The sequence below is a fragment of the Stomoxys calcitrans genome, chromosome 3 (assembly GCF_963082655.1).
Source record: "Stomoxys calcitrans chromosome 3, idStoCalc2.1, whole genome shotgun sequence".
NCBI lineage: Eukaryota > Metazoa > Arthropoda > Insecta > Diptera > Muscidae > Stomoxys > Stomoxys calcitrans.
The window spans coordinates 151,875,366-151,899,967 of record NC_081554.1 but is presented as its reverse complement, the minus strand read 5'-3'; the positions used below and the strand labels follow the sequence as shown (position 1 = coordinate 151,899,967).

The 24,602-nt window shown below is 37.7% G+C and overlaps 1 protein-coding gene across 1 annotated transcript in view; it reads right to left on the bottom strand.

Moving 5' to 3' along the window:
* The window catches only part of LOC131996372 (uncharacterized), a 38,761-nt gene extending 20,047 nt beyond the window's left edge, over window positions 1-18,714 (bottom strand). Inside the window, exon 1 of the mRNA XM_059365991.1 lies at window positions 17,736-18,714. Coding sequence (XP_059221974.1) covers window positions 18,557-18,682 — 126 coding nt within the window. The 5' untranslated portion in view covers window positions 18,683-18,714 and the 3' untranslated portion in view covers window positions 17,736-18,556. The remainder of the gene's footprint in view (window positions 1-17,735) is intronic.
* Window positions 18,715-24,602: the final 5,888 nt, after the last annotated feature.

Here is a 24,602-nt window from a genome sequence, read left to right as displayed (position 1 = left end):
GTTTTCGTCTATTGTGATACCACAGGAACAGAAGAAGGAAGATGCCTTCCAGTTCCCACCGTTGAACCATCCAGATCGCTTGAAAAAGCCCAATAACTTGCGAATGTTCACATCCACTAAATAAGACAGGTTCTCAAAGAAACGAGAACCTAAAGTGAAACCCCTTCTGAATGCTAGTGCGGGACACACACACAGGTTATCAACAATCATTGCGTAAATTAGAGGATGGCTAATAATGGCTAATAATATGACAATGCCTAAAAATATGCTATAGAATTTAATGTAAACAACTAAATATTTTTTTTTTCACTGAAGTGTGGAGTCGAGCTTAGTTATTATTTTTTTTTTTTATTTTTATTTTATTTTTTTTTCACTGAAGTGTGGAGTCGAGCTTAGGCTAGATTTAAGTGACAAAAGCCTAAAAATATGCTATAGAATTGAATATAAACAACTAATTAACATTTTTTTCACCAAAGTGGAGTCGCGCTTAGGTTAGTTTTAAGTGGCAGTCTGCCATCAGACTCACTAAGACATTTTCGTCCATTGTGGTACCGCAGGAACAGAAGAAGGAAGATGCATTCTATTTTCTACCTTTGAACCGTTCAGATCGCTTTAAAAAGCCCAATAACTGGCGGATGTTCACATCCAAAGAAATGAGAACCTATAGTGGAACTCCTTCTTACTGCTAGTGCGGGACACACAAACAGAAAGTATTCTATAGTCTCTCCTAGTCTCGCAAGCTCGCCCGTTTTACAATTCCCTGGGATATCTCTGAGGCCCGGCACCCCGAACAGTTGACTTTTGAGCTGTTCAGCAATCTCGTTGAGAGATCTGCAACAGTCGAGGGCGGTTTTTGTGTTCAGAAATACGTTCTCCAGGGTTTTAAGGGCTGCCTGGCTGTCTGAGAAGATATTTCTGCCAATCGTCGGTGCCATTCCACCACTTTCTTAATTGCAAGTATCTCCGCTTGATGCACACTGCAGTGGTCGGGTGAGCTTTTCGATATGACCAGTTCTAGATCTTTAGAGTACACTCCAAAGCCCACCTGGTCGTTGAGTTTGAAACCATCCGTATAGAAGTCTATGTAACTTCTGTTACCATGGATATCGTAGTTCCAATCGGCTCTATCAGGAATAGTGGTACAGTATATTTTATCAAACAGCGGTTCAGGTAGGATGTAACCCACACTGGCTGGAACATCGAATATTGTATCAAGGATAACACAGTGTCCGTAGCCGCCACATGACCAATGAGAAAAATCCCTTAGCTTCACGACAGTGGTCGCTGCAATTTGGGTAGCCACAATGTCCAGAGGCATAAGATGTAGCATCAAATTCAGTGCATCAGATGGTGTCGTCCTCGGTGCGGCTTTAATGCACAAACAAGCCATCCTTTGGATCCGGTTTACTTTTGAACAGTAGGTGAACTTTTGAATCGCCGTCCACCAGACCACAACACCATATAGCAATATAGGTCTGACAACTACAGAACATATCCAATGCATGACATGCGGTCTAAATCTCCAACTTTTGCCAATGGCTCTCTTGCAGGTGTATAGGGCAAGAGTTGTATTTCTTGCCCTTTCTTAAATGTTGGAATTGAAGTTCACTTTCCTGTCCAGCAAAACACCCTCGTATTTTGCGCTTTCTGTAAATAAGGCATTCTCTCCACCCAAGGAGACAGGTTCCATTGTAGGCAACTTGTATCTCCAGCTGAAAAGAACTATTTCTGTCTTGCACGGATTTATTCCAAGACCACTTTCGGTAGTTCACTTCGCTGCTGCACGTAGAGCTTCCTGAAGTATAGAGTGATGGGAAACTTAACCCTAACCGCAATTGCCACGTCATCAGCATACGCGACCACTTTTGCGCCTTTTTTTCAGAGAGAATAATAAAGTGTTAATTCCAAAGTAGAGGAGACAGTACACCTCCTTGAGGTGTTCCTCTGCTGCCCATCTTTTTAGATCCACAGATCACAAGCCTGCCGTAATGCACCTTTTAGTAAGTAAGTTAATAAATTTTCTTACGGTAGAGTTGACTAACTCCTTCATAATTGACTTCGGTTTTACATTATTGAAAGCACCTTCAATGTCAAAAAATGCTATCATTGTATATTCCTTGACAGCGAGAGACCCCTCTATGTAACCGACTAGGTCGTAAAGGGCTGTTTCAGTGGATTTAACTTTACTACATGCATGCTGCTGCCGCGACAGGTATTTTCCAGGGATCTTTGCCCTAAGATATGTTTCTATCAACCTCTTAAGAGAGGAGTCGAGCTTAAGAAATAACGTACAACGTTTAGCCGAGCTGAATCTTGGATATAATCACCATGGATTTTGCTGGAAATTAACACCTTTTTGTTCAGGATTATTTTAAAGCAGATCGAAGAGTGAATGCCTTCTAAGGTGCTCAAGGAGCTGTAGTATTATATAGGGGCTATGTCTATTATTGACTGAACAGTATTTGGAATGAATATTGGTAGAGCAAGCATATCGGCCTGGGTTCAAATCCTAGCGAAAACTTCAAAAAAAATGTTTCAGCTAGGGTTATCCCCTAACTTTTGACATTTTTCAGGTATTCAGACACGTGGTATCGCTTTGCCACACGTCGTTTGGACTCGGCAATGAAAAAGAGGTGCCTTATCGTTGATATAAGAGAAGTATCCCCACAGATACTCACTGTAATGTTCATGGGCAAAATTGATGTTTTGCATTATTTGGGAATTTAAATTGTAAAACAATATTTTTTTTATATAAAAAGTTTTTTTTAATAAAATATTTTTTTGTTTAGATTTTGATGAAAAATTTATTTTCATTCGATTTTAGTAATATTTCAAAAGGTTTATACATTTCACGGAGTATGTTAATATTTCCAAATGTTAAATATATCTTTTTTTTATTTTCAAAATATTTTTTAAAATTTTTTCATATTACCCATGAATTCTTACCTTTTAGCTGCAACGTTGTTAGTAATTCTTAAACAATCCTGAGATAATAATTGATTTTAACAATGACTGAGTCCTTTTTATGGTAAATTATTATACACAAACAATTTTAAATTTTGTTTAAAACTACTTTGAGCAATTTAATTAAATTTCTTTGGTTTTTGTATTTTTTTTTTCTTTTTTTTTAATTTAAGATTTTTATAAGAAATTTTGTTTTTCACAAAAATATACACAAATCAGTCTTTGCAATATTCTCTCCCACTATTGTATTGTATTTTAGACAATTGGAATTTTCAATATATGCTTGGTAATTTTTTGTTGTAAGTATTTACAAAATTTACAGTTCAATTGATTAGCAGAGTGATAAAGGAAGAACTTCCATACTAAATTTGGTCCTGCGTGAGAAAAATTAGATTTATTAAGAGGAGCTATGAGTTACTATTTGGAAGAGTTTCGGGTTTAAAATGTATTTTGAAGAGGTGGGAAGATAACATAATTCTAAAAAAAAAACAAAAATTATTTGTGAAAACCAAAATATGAAGTGTCTATGTAGATGGAGTTGAATTCGAAAAACTTAATAATTTTATTTTGTTTGGTGTTATATTAGTAATGTGTTCTTAAAAAATTATGAAAATATTTATTAATATATTTAATATATAAAAAAATAAAAATATATTTAATATATGAATAACAAGTAAAAATGCGTAAGTTCGCCCAGACCGAACTTTGGATGCCACCACCTCGGGACCACCTTTCGTCAAAATCCAATGAAAAATGCATACCTTATGCCCCATAGAAGCTCTATCGAAATATGTTCCCATTTCGACCCAATAGTAATAAGTACAAGTAATTGTTCAATTGTGTATAACAAAATATTGGTCTTTTTAGTAGCTATATCAAAAAATAAACCGATCTTAACCATATACGATGCAGATAGCGAAAAGCCTAACATACGTCGCTGTGTCAAATTTCAGTGAAATCGGATAATAAATACGCATTTTATGGGCCAAGGCTTTAAATCGAGATATCGGTCTATATGGCAGCTATATCCAAATGTGGACCGATTTGGGACAAGTTGCAGAAAAATGTCGAAGAGCCTAATAAAACTCACAGTCCCAAACTTCGGCAAAATCGGACAAAAAATGCGCCTTTTATGGCCCGAAAACCTTAAATCGAGAGAACGGTCTATATGGCAGCTATATCCAAATCTGCACCTATTTGGACCAAGTTGCAGAAAAATGTCGAAGAGCCCAACATAACTTACTGTCCCAAACTTCGGCGAAATCGGACAAAAAATGCGCCTTTTATGGCCCCAAACCCTTGAATCGAGAGATCGGTCTATATGGCAGATATATCCAAATCTGGATCAATCTGAGCCACATTGAAGAAGAATTTCGAAGGGCCTAACACAACTCGCTGCCCCAAATTTCGGCGAAATCGGATAGTAAATGAACACGCATTGAACACGCATGGGAGAAGCCATTGTACAAAATTTCTACCAAATCGGATGAGAATTGCGCTCTCTAGAGGCTCAAGAACTCAGCTATGGCAGCTATATCAGGTTATGGACCGATTTGGACCATATTTCGCACAGTTGTTGGAAGTGATACCGAAATACCACGTGCAAATTTTCAGCCAAATCGGATAAGAATTGCGCCCTCTAGATGGTCAAGAAGTCAAGACCCCACATCGGTTTATTTGGCAGCTATATCAAACCATGGACCGATTTGGCCCATTTACAATCCCAGCCGACCTACATTAATCTTATGTATTTATAAACATCAATTTGTGTTTGTTTGTCAGGTTGTTTGTTTGTGTGTTCCTTATAGACCCAAAAACGGCTGAACCGATTTTCACAGATGGTGCATAATGATCCCGTGGTGAAAATAGGGTACTAAATTTTTTGATATCTGAAGGGGGAGCGGACTCTCCCCCTTACCCTAATTTTCAGAAACGCCAGATCTCGGAGATGGGTGGTGCGATTCAAGCGAAATTTTTTGTGCTCTCTTACAGTAACCTAAAAACAAAAATTTGGTATCCAAATTTCAGATGGGGTACCTGAATCGCCGCTCCACCCCTAAAACCTACAAAATATATATATATAGAGCAATCACGACAATATGGGACTAAAATGAAAGGTATTTAAGATTAGAAAAACGTTTCTGATATCCAATTGTCGGACCAAGTGTTTGGGGGACCACCCCAACCCCCAAAAACACTCCTAAATCGGAAATATGTATCCACCATGGCAATATGGGACTCAAATGAAAGGTATTAACGAGTAGAATACGAATTCTATATCCAAATGTGGGACCAAGTTTCTGGGAGCCACACCATCCCCAAAACACCCCCAAATAGGACTTATTTACTGACCATGGCAATATGGGGCTCAAGTGTTGTGGAATCAAGTGTTTGGGGGGCCGCCCCTGCTCAAAAACATGCCCCAAAGAGGAAAAATTTACGACCATATCAATATGGGGCTCAAATGAAAGGTCTTTGGGTGTTAAGCACGTATCTGATATCAATATTCAGGAAAAAGTTGCTATTGGGCCACCCCACTCCCATAACACCACCCAAATAGGAAGTATTTGCTGATCATTGCAATATGTGGCTCATATAAGAGATATTTTAGAGTAGGACACGAATCTAATATATAATTTCAAGGCCGAGTCACTGAGTGGCCGCCTCATCCCCCTAACCGGCCATGTTTGCCGACTATGGAAATTTGGGGCTCAAACGAAAGGTATTTGGGAGTAGACCACTAATCTGATATCAACATTCGGAACCAACTGTCCAGGGGACGTCACAACACCATAAAAACCCCCAAATAGGACGTAATTGCTCACCAAGACAATTTTGGTCTTCAAGACAGAGGAGCTCGATATTCATAGTTTTTGGGGACCATACCTCAATCCGGACATATTTCCTGACTTTTGCTATAAGGGGCTTAAATGAAAGGTATTTGAGATTAGAAAACGAATTTAAAATCTAATTTGGAGTCCAATGCCAATATTCACCCCCGTAAATATTCCTAAATCGGACATCATGAGAATATCGGGCGGAAATAAAGTTTTTTTTTGAATGGCATTAAACCCTTCGAGGGAATTCGTGGTCCAATAAAGATTATATGGAATTCAGATAAAGGCACTTATTTTGTTATATTGCTAGTCAAGCGATATGCATATACTTTTTTCGTAGCATGACATTTTACTAAAAGCTTTTTTTTTGTCGAAAATAAATATTCAAAGGATAATTTTGTTCCATATAAGGTAAAAGAAGGCGCAGCGGAGCGGGCCCGGTTCTGCTAGTAAGATATATTTGTGCAAAATTTCAATCGTCTAGCTTTATTCCTTCGAAAGTTAGCGTTCTTTGGACAGACGGATGGCCATGGCTACATCGACTTAGAATGTCATGACGATCAAGAGTATATATACTTTATGGGGTCTTAAACGCATATTTCAAGGTTTTACAAACGGAATGACGAAATTAGTATACCCCCCATCCTATGGTGGAGGGTATAAAAATAAGTCCATTTTGAAAAACTATAAGCTTAATCAAAGTTAAGTTAGGTTAGATTTAGGACTAAGGTGGCTATTTTTGCGGCCTGAAGTTTTATACTTCGTCAAGAAATGCAGATCTGTTCAAAAATGTCCGACTGAATTTCACTTTTTTTTTTGTTTGTTTCCCACTGTGCTATTTTTTAAAAACGTAAAATTTTGACATTCGCTGCTGCATCATGAGTGTTTGCATTCTCTCTATGCGAAATTATTGCAAACATCACCTTTGGCCAAAACGCAGTTTGTTTACTTAGTTTCACAAACTTTTTACACCTCATAGATTCTCAAAGATTTTTTTGTTCTTATTTCAAAAAAGAAAAAAATAAATAAAGCATATACGCACAAAAACAAATAAACGAATGTAGTTTAAAAGGGGAAAAAACCAAAAACAAATATATGTTTATAAATTTATGAAGAAATGAAAAGAAAAAAAAAATCCCCAAAAATCCCCACCCACATTTTAAGCGAACATAGTACATAAAAAACGTGTTTAGTAGCAAAAACCAAAAAAAAAATAAATAAGACAAACCACAAAAAAAAAAATAAATTTAAATAATTTATTCGGTATCACTCGTCAAATGGCACAACCAAAAAAAAAAACCAGAACTCACGTTCATTCCCCATTTGCAAAGTTCACATTGCTGTTGCTGCTGCCGCTTCTCGAAAACGACAAAAAGGCGAGACATGAAAAATTAGGAAAAAGGTCGTTTACTTGAACTTGAGACGATGTTCAAATGCAAAAAAATATAAAAAACAAAACAAAATAAAAAACATTTCAAAAGTTTAAAAGAGCGCTCATTGTTATAAAAGCAAACCCCAAATCGGTGACGAATTCACCATAGAAATTGCCAGAGAATAAGAGAACAAACAAGTAAAAGCGTGCTAAGTTCGGCCGGGCCGAATCTTATATACCCTCCACCATGGATGGCATTTGTCGAGTTCTTTGCCGGTATCTCTTTTAAGATAAACAAAGGATATAAGAAAAGAATTGCTTTGAATTGAATGTTGGAGACCACAGTATCGAAGTATATGTGTAAAATTTCAGCCAAATCGAATAAGAATTTGGACTTTTAGGGGCTCAAGAAGTAAAATAGGGAGATAGGTTTAAAGGGGAGCTGTATCATCCTAAAGATCAATTCAGACCATATTTGCCACATATGTTGGAGGTCATGGAAGAAGCATTTGTATAAAGTTTAAGCCAAATCGGATAAAAATTAGGCCTTTTTCAGGTTCAAGAACTCAAAATCCCAGATCGGTTTATATGGCAGCTATTTCAGGTTATGGACCGATTTGAGCCATATTTTTCACAGTTGTTGGAAGTCATAACAAAACACCTCGTGCAAAATTTCAACCAAATCGGATGGGAATTGCGCCCTCTAGAGGCTCAAGAAGTCAAGACCCCATATCGGTTTATATGACAGCTTTATCAGGTTATTGACCGATTTCAACCATACTTAGCACAGTTGTTGGAAGTCATAAAAACACACGTCGTGCAAATCTTCATTCCATTCGGATAAGAAATGCGCCCTCTAGAGGCTCAAGAAGTCAAGACCCACCATCGGTTTATATGGCAGCTATATCAGGTTATCATCCGATTTGAACCATACTTAGCAAAGTTGTCGGAAGTCATACCGAAACAAGTCGTGCAAAATTTCATTCCAATAGGATAAGAATTGCGCCCTCTAGAGGCTCAAGAAGTCAAGACCCCATATCGGTTTATATGACAGCTTTATCAGGTTATTGACCGATTTCAACCATACTTAGCACAGTTGTTGGAAGTCATAAAAACACACGTCGTGCAAATCTTCATTCCATTCGGATAAGAATTGCGCCCTCTAGAGGCTCAAGAAGTCAAGACCTACGATCGGTTTATATGGCCGCTATACCAGATTTTGGACCGATTTAAACCATACTTGGCACAGTTATTGGAAATCATAACAAAACACCTCGTGCAAAATTTCAGCCAAATCGGATAAGAATTACGCCCTCTAGAGGCTCAAGAAGTCAAGACCCCATATCGGTTTATATGACAGCTTTATCAGGTTAGTGACCGATTTCAACCATACTTAGCACAGTTGTTGGAAATCATAAAAACACACGTCGTGCAAATCTTCATTCCATTCGGATAAGAAATGCGCCCTCTAGAGGCTCAAGAAGTCAAGACCCACGATCGGTTTATATGGCAGCTATACCAGATTTTGGACCGATTTAAACCATGCTTGGCACAGTTATTGGAAATCATAACAAAACACCTCGTGCAAAATTTCAGCCAAATCGGATAAGAATTACGCCCTCTAGAGGCTCAAGAAGTCAAGACCCCATATCGGTTTATGTGACAGCTTTATCAGGTTATTGACCGATTTCAACCATACCTAGCACAGTTGTTGGAAGTCATAAAAACACACGTCGTGCAAATCTTCATTCCATTCGGATAAGAAATGCGCCCTCTAGAGGCTCAAGAAGTCAAGACCCACGATCGGTTTATATGACAGCTATGTCAGGTTATGGATCGATTTGAACCATATTGAGCAAAGTTGTTGGAAGTCATAGCGAAATAAGTCGTGCAAAATTTCATTCCAATCGGTTAGGAATTGCGTCCTCTAGTGGCTCAAGAAGTCAAGACCCCAGATAGGTTTATATGACAGCTATATCAGGTTATGGACCGACTTGAACCATACTTTACACAGTTGTTGGATATCATAACAAAACACCTCGTGCAAAACTTTAGCCAAATCGGATAAGAATTGCGCCATCTAGAGGCTCAAGAAGTCAAGACCCAAGATCGGTTTAAATGGCAGCTATATCAAAACATGGACCGATATGGCCCATTTACAATCCCAACCGACCTACACTAATAAAAGGTATTTGTGCAAAATTTCAAGCGGATAGCTTTACTCCTTCGAAAGTTAGCGTGCTTTCGATAGACACACGGACGGACAGACGGACGGACGGACAGACGGATCGGACGGACATGGCTAGTTCGCCTCATAATGTCACGACGATCAAGAATATATAAACTTTATGGGGTCTCAGACGAATATTTCGAGGAGTTACAAACAGAATGACGAAATTAGTATACCCCTCATCCTATGGTGGAGGGTATAGAAAGAAAAAATCTAAAATAAAACACAAAACATTAAACAAAAAAATATTCATGTAAATGACATGTAAAAAAACACAATTCACGCTTTATCGTTAAAATTAATATAAATTAATTGATAACATACTACTCTGCTGAGCTCTTAATGACTGAGCAACAATGAAAAAAATACGAAAAAAAAACAAAATAATCGAAAGATGCCTTGAGGCTTCTCTGTGGGAAGAAGAGCGACAGCAACAAGAACGAAAAGCAATGACAAGGAATCATTTCAATTAATGGAAATCATATGATTCTGGATTCTGTGAAAAAATATATAAAAAAAAAATAATAAATATGCATAATGAAAAAAGTGTGCCATGTATATAAGAAGATGAAGAGGGAATACGAACAAAAGAAACATTTTCAATATGGGGCATTGTACACCCAGAAAAAATCAATAGGGCATTGTATTTGAATATGACATTTACTAACAAGTAAATGTTATAGAGAAAAGCTTTAAAGTCTTTTTGGCTTTTTATGGGCCCCCGAGACATTAAATCGAGAAATCGGTCTATATGGCAGCTACATATAACCAAATATGATTCCAGTTATAGCAAAATCTGATAATATGGGCGCCTTTCATGAGCCGAAGGCTTTAAATTCTGGTTTAAAGTCATACAGCCTTTTTCACAAAACTTAATGTACAATAGATTTGAAATACTTTTATTTGACAGTTCTATAAAGTAACTCTGTCAAATAAACCTATTTCCAATCTTCATCAAGTTTGTTTAATAAGGCCCTTGGCCTCGGTCTATATGCCAGTAATATGCAAATATTATCCCATATAAGCCGCACTCGGCACAGATGTCAAAAAGCTTGATGCAACCCATTGTTCCAAATTTCAGCAAAATCCGGTAAAGCAAGCCCCTTTTATAAGTTCAAGATCGTAAACCGGGAGATTGGTCTATATGACAGCTATATCAAAATATGGTCCTATATAAATAGACCATTCTCCAAACAGATGTCGACAGACTTAATATAATTCATTATAACAAATTCAGTGAAATCGACTGATGAATGCGCCTTCAAGGGTGCAGTATCTTTAATCGTGAAATCAGTCCATATGGCAGTTATATCCAAATAAGATTTGATATGAACCCAGCCCGGTATCGATGTCGAGGCGTTATTTTATAATTAACTAACCGCACCGGGCCCGCTCCGCTACGACTTCTTTTATAATAAAGGGTGATTTTTTTGAGGTTAGGATTTTCATGTATTAGTATTTGACAGATCACGTGGGATTTCAGACATGGTGTCAAAGAGAAAGATGCTCAGTATGCTTTGACATTTCATCATGAATAGACTTACTAACGAGCAACGCTTGCAAATCATTGAATTTTATTACCAAAATCAGTGTTCGGTTCGAAATGTGTTCAAATTTTGACAAATTTTGTTCAGCGATGAGGCTCATTTCTGGTTGAATGGCTACGTAAATAAGCAAAATTGCCGCATTTGGAGTGAAGAGCAACCAGAAGCCGTTCAAGAACTGCCCATGCATCCCGAAAAATGCACTGTTTGGTGTGGTTTGTACGCTGGTGGAATCATTGGACCGTATTTTTTCAAAGATGCTGTTGGACGCAACGTTACGGTGAATGAACACATTTCGAACCGAACACTGATTTTGGTAATAAAATTCAATGATTTGCAAGCGTTGCTCGTTAGTAAGTCTATTCATGATGAAATGTCAAAGCATACTGAGCATCTTTCTCTGACACCATGTCTGAAATCCCACGTGATCTGTCAAATACTAATGCATGAAAATCCTAACCTCAAAAAAATCACCCTTTATATGGAACAAAATTTTCCTTGGAATATTTATTTTCGACAATGATAGAGCTTTTAGTGATATACCATGCTACGAAAATCCCATATGATCTTTATTGGACTACGAATTTGAGTTTGAATGTACGGTGTACTCCATTCTTAAAATACTTCATTTCAGCCCGATATTCTCATCATGTCTGATTTAGGGGTGCTTTCGGGGGTGAGGTGGTCCCCCAGACCCTTGGCCCTGAATAAATATCAGCACCGTGCTCTTCGCTCAAATACCATTTATTTAAACCCCATATTGCCATTGGTTTTGAGGAGAGTTTACAGGATGAGGCGTCCCCCAAACACATGGTCCCAAAATTGGTTATCAAATTCGTTTTCTAATCTCAAATACCTTTCATTTGAGCCACATATTGGCATGGTCGAACAATTTTTACCCTTGTGGGGTGTTTTGGGGTAGGGGTAATGCCCTTAACACATGGACCTACATTTGGATATCAAATTCGTATTCTACTCCCAAATACCTTTATTGAAGTCCCATATTGCGATGGTCAGTAAAAGACAGTATTTTGGGAAAGAGGTAGACCCCCAGAAAATTGGTCCCGAAAGTGGGAATCAATTCTTGCTCTATCCCCCAATACCTTGCTCTATCCCCCAATACCTTTCATTTAAGCTCCACATTGACATGGTCGATAAATATGCCCGATTTAAGGGTGTTTTGGGGATTGGGGTGGTCCCCCAAACACTAAGCCCGGAAAATATATCAGCAACGTGATCTATTCTCATATTGATTGCCCAAAAGTTAATTGCGGATTTTTCATATAGTCGGCGTTGACAAATTTTTTCACAGCTTGTGACTCTGCAATTGCATTCTTTCTTTTGTCAGTTATCAGCTGTTACTTTTAGCTTCCTTTAGGAAAAAAGTGTAAAAAAAAGTACATTTGATTAAAGTTCATTCTAAGTTTTATTAAAAATGCATTTACTTTCTTTAAAAAATCCACAATTACTTTTTGGGCAACCCAATATATTTATATATCATTTATTTCAACCCCATATTGCCATTGGCCTCAAAATTTTATATCAAATTCTCCTTATTGGAAAAGTCAGCAAATATGTCCGGTTTGGGGTATGGGCCCCTAAAAACTACCAATGTCGAAATCCGCTCTCTTAAAACCCAAATATTCATGATGAGCAAATACGTCCTATTTGGGGTTTGTTATGGGGGTGGGACGTCCTCTAGACAGTCTGTCCCGAATGTTGATATCAGATTCAAGGTCTACTCCCCAATACCTTTCATTTGAGCCCCACAATTTCGCAGTCAGGATACATGTCCGGTTTGGGAGGTTTTTTGGGGGTGGGCGGTCACTTAATGATATGGCCCTGAAAATGTATATCAGATTCGTGTTCTTCTCTAAAATACCTCTTATTTGAGCCTCATATAGCAATGGTCAGCAAATACTTCCTATTTGGGTGGTGTTATGGGGGTGAGGTGGCCCCACAGACACTTTTCCCGAACATTGATATCAGATTCGTGCTTTACTTTCAAAGACCTTTCATTTGAGCCCCATATTCCTATGGTCAAAAATTCGTCCTCTTTGGGGTGTGTTTTTGGAAGGGCAGCCCCATAAACACTTGGTCCCACATTTGGATATAAGATTCGTAATCTACACTCAAATACCTTTTATTAAAGCTCCATATTGCCATGGTCAGTAAATAAGTCCTGTTTGGGGGTGTTTTGGGGAAGGGGTTGACCCCCAAGAAACGTGGTCCCAGATATGAATATAAGATTCGTATTTCATTCGCAAATACCTTTCATTTGAGTCCCATATTGCCATTGTAGGAAAATATGTCCGATTTAGGGGTGTTTTTGGGGTTGGGGTGGTCCCCCAAACACTTGGTCCGACAATTGGATATCAGATATGTTTTCTTATCCTAAACACCTTTCATTTGAGTCACATATTGTCGTGATTGGTGAAAATATATATTTGGTAGGTCTTGGGGGTGGGGCGGCCCCCCGAGGTAACCCATCCGAAATTTGGATACCAAATTTTTATTTTTAGGCTACTATATGAGAGCATAAAAATTTAGCTTAAATCGCGCCGCTCATCACCGAGATCTGGCGTTTCTGAAAATTACGGTAAGGGGAAGAGTCCGCTCCCCCTTCAGATATCGAAAAATGTAGTAACCTATTTTCACCACGGGATCATCGGTTCAGCCGTTGCTAAGTCTATAAGGAACGCACGAACAAACATACAAACAAACAAACCCAAATAGATTTTTATATATAGGACTAGCCAAACCGGACCCGCTCCGCTGCGCCTTCTTTAACTCTCTAATATCTTTTTAGGGTGGGGACACTTCGCTCTGAATGGGGATATCGAATTCGTGCCATTGTAGCCTATGACGCTGAACGCGTTCAAATCCTGGCGAGAACATCGAACAAAGCGGTGTTTATCCCCTCTTGATGTTGGCGACATTTGCGAGGTACAATGCCATGCAAGGTCATTTAAAAAATTTTCCCCAAAGAGGTGTCGCACTGCGGAACGCCGTTCGGGCTCGTCTATAAAAAAAGGTCCCTTATCATTGAGTTTAAACTTGAATCGGAAAGCACTCATTGATGTCTCAGAATTTGTCCCTTTAGGTTCCTGGTGGCAATGTTCCTTCTTTGGGTAATGTTCTCATTAGGGGAGGGATGGCACCTCAGACATTTCGACTCAAATATGTATATCAAATTCGTGCTGTATTTCCAAATCCCTTAAATTTGAGCTCCATATTCCCATGGCCTGTAAATATGAACCGTTTGCAGGGTGTTTTGGGGCTTTTTACTGAAAATTGATATCAAATTCGTTCTTTATTCCCAACGGAAATGAATTTCAGTTGAGGGGATGCTTTAGGGCGTACCCCAAAACACTTGACTCCAAAGTTGGATATCAAATTCGTTTTCTACTCTCAAATGCCTTTCATTTGAGTCCCATATTGTCATAATGGGTCAAGTAACCCATTTGACGTACAGCGGTCAAAAAAAGTATTCATCATTAGCAAAATTGATAATAAATTCACTTATTTTGGGTAATTGAAGAAAATTTAAAGTAAACATATAATGCAGTTTTATGCAATAGTTTATTTTTCGTAATATGTTTTAAAATAAATTCAAAAAATAAATTTAATTAGCGCAAAAAATGCAATTTTATATAATAACACCAAAAACAGAACAAAAAAAAGTATTCATCATTGATGTGCTATCATCAAAGTCAAATTCAAATATTATTTGGGAATCCCCCTTTTCTGTTTTATTTAGTAAAGGAGGCTTTGCCCTTGACAGCAAATATTTAATTTCATTGAAAATATAGTTTTTGTCAAAATGGGTCGTAAGCAAAACGAGGTTTCTGATGAGGTAAAAGTTTTGATAATAAAACACCACAGGAATGGTTTAACTCAAAAAACTATCAGTGAAATATTAAATAGACCACGATCTACTATACAATCCATCATCAGAAAGTGGACAGAAACGAAAACTGTTGACAATAAACCAAGATCTGGTCGACCAAAAGCACTTTCAGTTGGAGATGTGCGTTGGCTAGTGCGGCAAGTTCAGAAAACTCCGAAGACAAATGCGACCATTCTTCGTAAAAACACTATGGAATATTTAGGGAAGGAAGTTACTACACAAACAATTCGAAATACACTCAAAAGGCATAGTTACAGAGGAAGAACTGCACGTAAGAAGCCCTTTATAAATAAAATAAACCGAGTGAAAAGGCTAAACTTCGCAAAAATGTATGTAAAACAGCCCGAATCATTTTGGAAAACAGTCATTTTTGCAGACGAGAGCAAGTTTAATCATTTTGGGTGCGATGGAAAGGTCATAGTGTACAGAAAACCAAATACAGAGCTTGAAGAACGAAACACAGTTGCTACTGTAAAACATGGTGGAGGTGGTTTAATGGTTTGGGGGTGTATGGCGGCTTCAGGAGCGGGAAATCTTGAAATTATTAATGGAGTAATGGATCATAAGTATTACATTGACATTTTAAAGAGGAATTTAAAAGATAGTGCTGTAAAACTTGGGCTTGGTAATAACTTTCAATATTATCAAGATAATGACCCCAAACATTCTGCTTTAAATACCAAGATGTGGATGCTGTATAACTGCCCCAAAGTCATTAAAACTCCTCCTCAAAGTCCCGACTTGAACCCAATTGAACATCTTTGGGAACATCTCGAACGCAAATTGAGAACGCGCAATTTTTCGAGCAAGAGTCAAATGCAACAGGTGATAATGGAGGAATGGACTAATATAGACCAAAATATAACCGCTAAATTAGTCCAATCGATGTCAAACCGTTTAAAAGAAGTTATAAGACGCGGTGGTCGAATAACAAAGTATTCATTTTTTTAAATTATGTTATTTATTTTTTTGTTTTTTTGCAATGATGAATACTTTTTTTGTTTAATTTTTTGTGTTCAGCTGTAAAATGGCCCTTTTTGTTCCAATAAATACTATTTTTTTCTTTAAAAACAATGAAATTGTGTACATATATATCACACAAGCACTACTGCATCATTAGTTTAATATGTTTTTATTCCAATTGTCTTTTGTAGACTTATTAAAAAAAAAACATTGAATGATGAATCCTTTTTTTGACCGCTGTATCTTTAGGAGGAAAAGCGCTACCCAGACTTTTAAGCAAATTTTAATGTCATATTCGTAATCTCCTAATAGTCTTCTAGTAGTCGGCTAATATGCCCGTTTGGGGGTATTTGGGGGTGGGCGATGGGAGTTCGCCTAACTCCCTACTCCGACCTAATTTTTTATGCCATATTTGTAATCTACTGCCTAATACTTTTCATTTGAGTCCCATATTGACATGAACTTCGAATATATCTACTTAGAGGAGTTTTGGGGTTGGGGGTGCCCGCTGGGTACTTGGACCCAAATTTTAATACCATATTTGTTTTCTGGGCTCCAATACTTTTCATTGAATCCCTTATTGTGCCCATCGGACCACTTTCGGATATGGGTGGCGTTTTTTGGGTAAGGGGGAGAGTCCGCCTCCACCCGATATTCCAGACAAACGTACACAATCTATGAAAACTTTGAGAAAATCGGTCCAGCCAAGTATCATATGGTCATAATAGGTCTAATGGCGTTTTTGAGGAGTGGCGTGACCCCCTATACTTCGATCTGATTTTGTATGCCAGATTCAAAATCTACTCTCGAATTTCTTTCATTTGAGCCCCACATTGAAATGAACGTTCAATATGTCTATTTGGGGAAGTTTTGGGCTTTGGCGGCCCTCTGGTTACTTGGACTCAAATTTCAATACCATATTCGCATTCTACTCTCCAATACCTTTCATTTGATACCAATATTTTCCCGATCGGTCCACTTTTGATTTTGCGTTGTGTTTTTGGCATAAGGGGGAGGGTCCGTCCCCCTTCCGATACCGAAAAATTATATAGCCAATGTTTCCTTCCAGACCAACCTACACAATATGCGAAAATTTGGAGAAAATCGGTTTTGCCGTTTTTCACTCTATACGGATCAAACAAACCGAGGCCCATATATCCGTGATTGGTTAATGTGCCTATTTTGGGCCTTTTTGGGGGCTGGGGTGAACCCCTATAATTAGACATGAATTTGTATGACAGATTCGTTATCTACTCTCGCATACTTTGAATTTGATACCCATATTGTCCTTAAGGGTCCACTTTTGATTTTGGGTGGTGTTTTGAGGTAGCGGTGGAGGGTCCGCCACTTCCGTTATCAATAAATTACAGAGCCTATTCCTACTTCCTGACCATATTCATAATCTAATCCCGAATACCTTTCATTTGAGTCCCATATTGTCATGATCGTCAAATAAAACTTTCGTTAAGGGTGTTTGGGTCTGGGCCCCTCCCCCCGGGACAAACCCGGTCGATGGTTGCTTTACATGTTAAGCTAGCACTTCAATCACTCAAGTCACTATAAATTTAGTGTTAATATTGGATCTGATTAGAGATAACAAGAGACTGCATGTCTGTGTGACAGTGGGATATACTGACAATTTCAGAGCATACAATGCTTTCAAGAAACCAGAAAAATCCCCCTAAAATTGACTCACAAAAAAAGTGTGAAAAACAAATACATTTGCCAAAACTTCAACTTTCACTACTAACCAACTACAATACACAAAACTGAGAAGAGAGCGAGCTGTGATGGTGATGATGCCATTGGTCGTAATCATGATTATGGTAATTTGTGATTTTATTTTTCTCCATGGAGATTGGTAAAAAGTGAAAAAAAATGAAAATTTTCATTGGGATTTTCCGCAATTAATTACCTGGTTTGTGTGAAAATCAAAACAAAGCAAAGGAAAAACAAACTGTGGTGGTGGTGATAGGTAGGTTTAAAACGCAAAAGTTAATAAAACCAAAAAGCGTTTGGTGGATGGATGTAAGGGGGAGACGTAGAAAACAAAGGAAAATCCACAAAGTTGATAAAAGTCTCACTGAGGCGTTTTTTTCCGTTTTTTTAATCTTTTAAGAAAATTACAAAGATGTTAATTTTCCCACAAGTGAGCTTGTGATTAAAAAAATATTTTTTTCAAGCACTATAGACACTAATTTTTTTACACATAAATATTATGGAAAACTCTTTTTTTGTTTTGAAAACCAAACTTTACACTTTTTGAAAATATTTTTTTATTTTTAAATTTTATTTCAATTTTTTTCACTGGATTTTGTGAGACTTTAATTTTTGTTTTCTTTTTTTTACTTTCTTTAGTATATCACTTTTTTTTTTGAAAATGCCTTGTATTATGCGATTTTCTTTCTGCTGTTATTTGCCTTCTTCAAAGATTTTCCCGTCTCTTCCAACTTTTCATTTCATTCGTTGCGAATTTTGTTTTGGAAATGCCTTACGTTCTTGGCTGTTTTTCTTCTTTTTTTCGGAGCTCGTTTCGCTTCTTTATCTTTTGCCCATGGAATAGTTTCAATTCCTGCACTTGATTTGCTTTGCTTTCGAGTTGTTTGCTCTCCTCTTCTTCTTGTTGTTATCTTTTCTTGACGTTATTCTAGGTTTGAATTAATAATAACCGTTTTCACAATGGGTATATGCCAGAACAGAATAGTTGCCGCTGTTTTTTTGGAGCGTGTATCCGCTTTATTCGCCCGTTATGCGTCGCGATAGTATCTCGATTAGATATCGACAGGTGTCAATTCTAAGACGTTGATCAATCACAATATTTAGCAGATTAGAGCTTCTGCGAGATGAGCACAGTTTCATCATTTGATGTGGACTGACGGCAGAGTTTTCAATATTTTAGCCAACAAGCCTCAAATGCTCACTATACGCCATACAACAATAACATAGCAAAACAGATATCAAAGTATATACAGTACATACATAATAAAATACACACACACACATTGACAAGGCAAAATAATATTGTGCTCTTGTGCTCCCAATCCCTCGGATTCTCTTAATTGTAGAGCATATGACAGAAGTAACATGTGAAATGCCTTACAAAAACAGAGATGCCATATTTGTAATTTTTATAGTAGGAAGCAGGCGACTGCTAAAAATAGATAAAAAATATTTTAAAATTTACACTTGAATAAATTTGTCACTGAAAATAGCAAAATGTTTGCTCAAATAACAGGCTGTGTCTTCTGAAAGAGTGTTTTAGCAAAGAATACAAGAATGGCAAGAATATTTCTCAAGTAGGAATGGATAAAGCCAATTAGGGATACCAAGTAACTGTTCCAAACAGCTTTAACTTGGCAAAGTCCAGGCCAATCATGGTTGCATCCTCACCTTAACCCTGCACAATAACCTCTCCGTGGTATAACCTGGGGTAGCTCCATTAAACATACGTTATGTCACAATATCAACACATTTGACAATTCTTACACTAGGAAACATGTTCGGGGACTGTCAGCGGGTTACTAACCTCCAGCCTTAAAAACATCATGGTTTCAATTACGCAATGAATTGATCAAATTAATGGGGCATGTCCGCCTATGATGCTGAACGCCTGGATTCGAATTCTGGCAGGACCATCAGAAAATTTTTCAGCGATGGTTATCCCCTCCTAATGCTGGCTAAATTTTTAAGGTACTTTGCCATGTAAAAACTTTTCAATCATATTAGGTGTGATTGATAGCTTCAAGGGCCGCGCGTTTGTATATTGTATTTGAAACTTAGAAATTTGCCTGAAATTTGGCACAGTGACAGTTTCTATGACATACGTGCAACTTGAGCCTTATTAAAGCGCAATTTTTATCCTATTTGGTCGAAATTTTGCACAATGTCATCTGCTATTGTCTCCAACATCCAAGACAAATATGGCCCGAATTGGTTCATAACCTGATATAGCTCCAATAGCATAGTTTTTCTTATCCAATATATTTTACTTGCCCATAAAGAGATACCGGGCAAAGAACTTGATATATGCGACGCATGGTGGAGGGTATATAAGATTCGGCCGAACTTAGCTCACTTTTACTTGTTTTTTTTTTTCTATGCAGCGAAAATGGTACCGATCCTCGCAAACAATTTGAGAATCACTATCGGTAATGTTCGAATTCTACGAAGAAGGTCGCAAGAAATGGTCGATTTGACATATAGATGGCGGTAGTAGTATGAAAAAAATAAATATTTTCGTGAAAAGTGCCAACATTCAAAAACATATGTTTTTAGTTCTTTTATTGAAGTATTGCCAAGTAAACGATCTCAGTGAATTCGTAAATATGGAAAAATTGGTCACCAATATGTAACGCAAATCTCTCATTTGAAAGATCTCAGTCCCAACAATATAAAAACAAAGCTAGATTCTACTTTAGGGGAATCTGGGCCTTCGTTTACAACCATTATATATTGGTAGGATGAGATTAAATGAGGCCGTACGAACTAGCATGGCAAACACAGTAGCGATCGACCTGTTGAAACGGTAAAAAAGCAACAACAATATGGTATTGGACGACCTTGACAGTTAATCGTTAAAGTCACAGGCATTATAAAAAATGCTGTATATCGCATATTGCCCCAAAATTTGATCATGAGAAAGCTGTACGCAAGATGGGTGCCGCGTGTACTCTCAATACAACAGCAACAGCGCCGTTCATATCCACCATTCCGATGGATTAGATCCGTAAATTAAAGATCGTATTGCTTTGGCACGAACCTTATTCTCACGATTTAGCCTCCTCGGATTATTGTTTTGATTCCAAACATGAAAAATTACTTGGCGGAAAAATCATAGAAGAAGTGGAAATTACGATTGATAGCTACTTTGAGAAGCAAACAGTTCTTAATACAAATAGCAATTGAAAATCGCTGGAAAACCTCATCGAGATAAAAGGAGATAGTAATGAAAAATTAAGAAATATATCCCAAATTTGTGTTGTTTCCTTTGTTAGGACAGCTACTTTTGGAGCCACCTTCGTAATTTAAACAGCAGCATCAATTTACTTTTGCTCTATATGATATCCTTTTACATTGACTATTGCACTTAGTCGGCGGTCTAAAACGAGTTGCAAGCTGCACGAATGTAATCTGCTATTTCCGTTTAATCGCTTTCTTCAGAGCTCCATACTAGCATATAGTTTTGTCCATATCTTGCTCTCTCAAATGCAAATTTGCCCATGAATATTCCGTTAAAGAACAGGGGCAAACTTCTCACATACCAATGAGTGCGGTCCGATTCAAGTTTAAGCTCAATGATATGGGGCCTCCTTTTTATAGCCGAGTCCGATGGGCGTGCCGCAGCGCGACATCTCTTTGAGAAGTTTTTACATGGCATAGTACCATACAAATGTTGCCAACAATAGGAGGGGATAAACATCGCTTAAAAATTTTCTGATGTTCTCGCCAGGAATCGAAGCCAGAAGTTGAGCATCATAGGGAGACATGCTAAACTCTCCTCTGACTATGTAACGAACGATTAAGGAGAAAATCGACTATATTCGGCGCGAAAACTTAACATATTGGACTATATTTTAATTTCTACTCTATGCGGTGTGGACTATAAGCGAAATATACTGTAATACTTCCCTACTTTTTCTCAAACAGCATGTGGCAGCTCCTTACAACAATACATTTGAACTTTAGTTTGCTCAGCTTGCGGTCTAACTCTCTCTCTCTCACTCTCTCCTTTTTCGCTCCCTCTCCCTAATTTTTTTCACTGAGTTAATCTCTTTATACAAGATTCTCATCAATAGTTCTCTTAGGAACTCTCTAAAGGGCAATTCCTACAAGTCTCCACCAATAACTAATGGCTACTTAAGCATTTCCACACTGTCAACTTTTGTGAATTCATTAAAAAAAAAAAAAAAAACTTTTTAGATAAAATGCTTATCAAAGATTGGTTGTTGTAGCTGTTGCTTGTGAAAAGACATTATAAAAAAACTGCCAGTATTATTTTGCTAAGCTAAATATATAAAAGTCAATGTACGTACATACACACACGCACACACACACACATGGAGCAAACGAAATATTGTTGCAAATGAACTCAAATACTCAAAAATTTCGACATTGATTTGAGGTTGATGAGAGTGCGGGTGAAGAAAAAGAGAAACAGGGAGAGGGGTGAATACACTTGTTTCATTGTTATCAGACATGGTGACGGTTAATGACCATTTAAGTGAATGCCGAAATAAGCCGAAATCGTCCATACTATTAAATAATTCTAAAACATGTGCGAATGGCAAAAAAAGACAATACAAGTACCTCGCTCTCTTTTTTCTGTTATAACAAACCTCCGACAAGAATGCCAATTATGATTTCAATGTTGCTATGAGCATTTAGAGCATACTAATCGCATAAAACTAACTGCCATTCAAGCATTTCGAAAAGGTCAATTTCAAAATTAAGTAGAAAATATGTTAAGCGCTTTTTTTGTCTATGCAGGGGAAGATGTTTGATATAAAATTCGAATTTGAATTTAATGACTATTCAATGGAAAAATATAAAACGTCATGATAACACAAAAAAATATGCAAAGCTTTGCCTGGCCGAATCTTGGGAAACCACCAGCTTAGATTTTGCTCAACATTTATGCAAATATATGAGTTTTGATCATCTTATGAGCTTATAAAGTCAATTCGGGGAATCGGCTTAGATCAGAGCTACATATATTAATAGACGTTAAAGATACTTAAAATTGCAGTACGAAGACTTAAAGAGTATGAGTAGTAATCTGGGAGACCAAAGTGACTTGCGAATAGAGTACGACTATGACATGCAAATTTGTGGCAAAGTGTATGGTGGTAGATGTTTGCTCGCTGGGGCATTGGAGGTATTAAATCCTGTACCCACTTCTTAAACCTAATTACTAAACTAACTAAATTTTCCATATTCATTCCATTAAGGATCGGGGGATACTCCTTTCATATCAACAAGTGCAGTCCGATTTAAGTTTAAGCTGAATGATAAGGGGCCGATTTGAGCCATACTTAGCATAGTTGTTGGAAGTTATGCCAAAACACTAAATGCAAAATTTCAGTCAAATCGGACGAGAAATGTGCCCTCTAGAGGCTCAAGAAGTCAAGACCCGAGATCGATTTATATGGCAGCTATATCAAAACATGGGCCGATTTGGCCCATTTACAATCCCAACCGACCTACACTAATAAAAAGTATTTGTGCAAAATTTCAAGAGGCTAGCTTTACTCTTTCGAAAGTTAGCGTGCTTGTGACAGACGGGTGGACGGACTGGCTAGATCGACTTAAAATGTCTTGACGATCAAGAATTTATATACTTTATAGGATCTTAGACGCCTATTTTGAGGGGTTATAAACAGAATGACGAAATTAGTATACCCCCATCCTATGGTGGAGGGCATAAAAATACCTGCCGTTCAATATGTCAGATTAACTTAAATCAGTGTTGCCACATGTGCTAGTGTGCGTAATATTTCCCAGCCTATGGGTTTAGGTTCTTGTTCGCGTACACAAATATGTGTAATAGTGTGTGTGTGTGCATTTGCCCGCCACTAACTTAAATGCATAGTAATTTGCAAATGTTTGCGTTAGTCAATTCAGATATCATTCTTCAAATCAATAAGAGTTTGAAGTGAAACCCCTTCTCTTCTGTAGTTTCCTATTCCTCGAGATCCTCATAGGTTCTGCAGAAACCGTTACTAAGTTATCCGAAGATCGTTTGGGGTGATCCGGACAAACTAAATACGAAGTGGATGCTGATAGAGAATACAAAAGCTATCGGTGCTATGTACAGGGCATGAGGAAAGGATGACAAGATATTGAATTACTTCCAATGCTAATATGGGACATTTGCGAGAAAAAGGCTCCAACGACTGGGCCCACTGGGCCACCAGAAAAATGAGAAAATAAAGGGGATGGAAGAAGTTTAAGAAAATTAAGAACACTTTTTCAAATGTTAAAGCACATAATAATCCGATTATTGGCTAAAGTGTATACCAGTATGGGCATGGGACGGGTTAAATCCTATACCCTCTTTTTCAACCTTAACTAACCTACCGTGAGGAAACGATTGACCACAAATCCCTTGATAAAGACAAAGTGGCAGTCAATTTTAAAGTTCTTGTGAGTAGAGTACAAATCAAATATCCAAAAATTAAAGTCAAGGCTCTGGGATCTTTCAACTTCCAAATAAACAGGAAGCGCATATAGAGGCCGGTCAGGATAATATCCAAATTTTGGGCTTGAAATACAGTTGAAATTTTCGTGCAAATCGGTCTGGCAAAACTTCTCTGCTAGCGCCCTGCAAAATGACATTCGTTCTTGGCTATAAATAGGAGACCCATCAACCCGGGCAGCACTTTTGCAGTACGAATCTGACATCTAAGGGGATTTAAAGAGTGCAGGGAGTAATCTGATACCAAATTTGGGGGTCAGATCAAACCACGACAACATTAGACTTCACGAAAAGGTTTTTGGGAGTAGAGTACGGCTGTGACATGCAAATTGTTGGCAAAGTGTATGATAGTACAAGTATGTCCTCTAGGCCTTGGACGGATTAAATCCAGTACCTACATCTTAGGCCTAGCCTAGCTTAAACTCACCCGTATAGGATTAAAATATTTCCATTCCATTCGAGCTCGCCACTTTAGACCAGATCACATAACCTCAAAAAGAGTATCAGCCCGTATTTTGTGACCACCTGTTAGAACCAGATTGACTCTATACGCAGTACCACAGACTTCAATGCAAGGAAGTTCCTAGT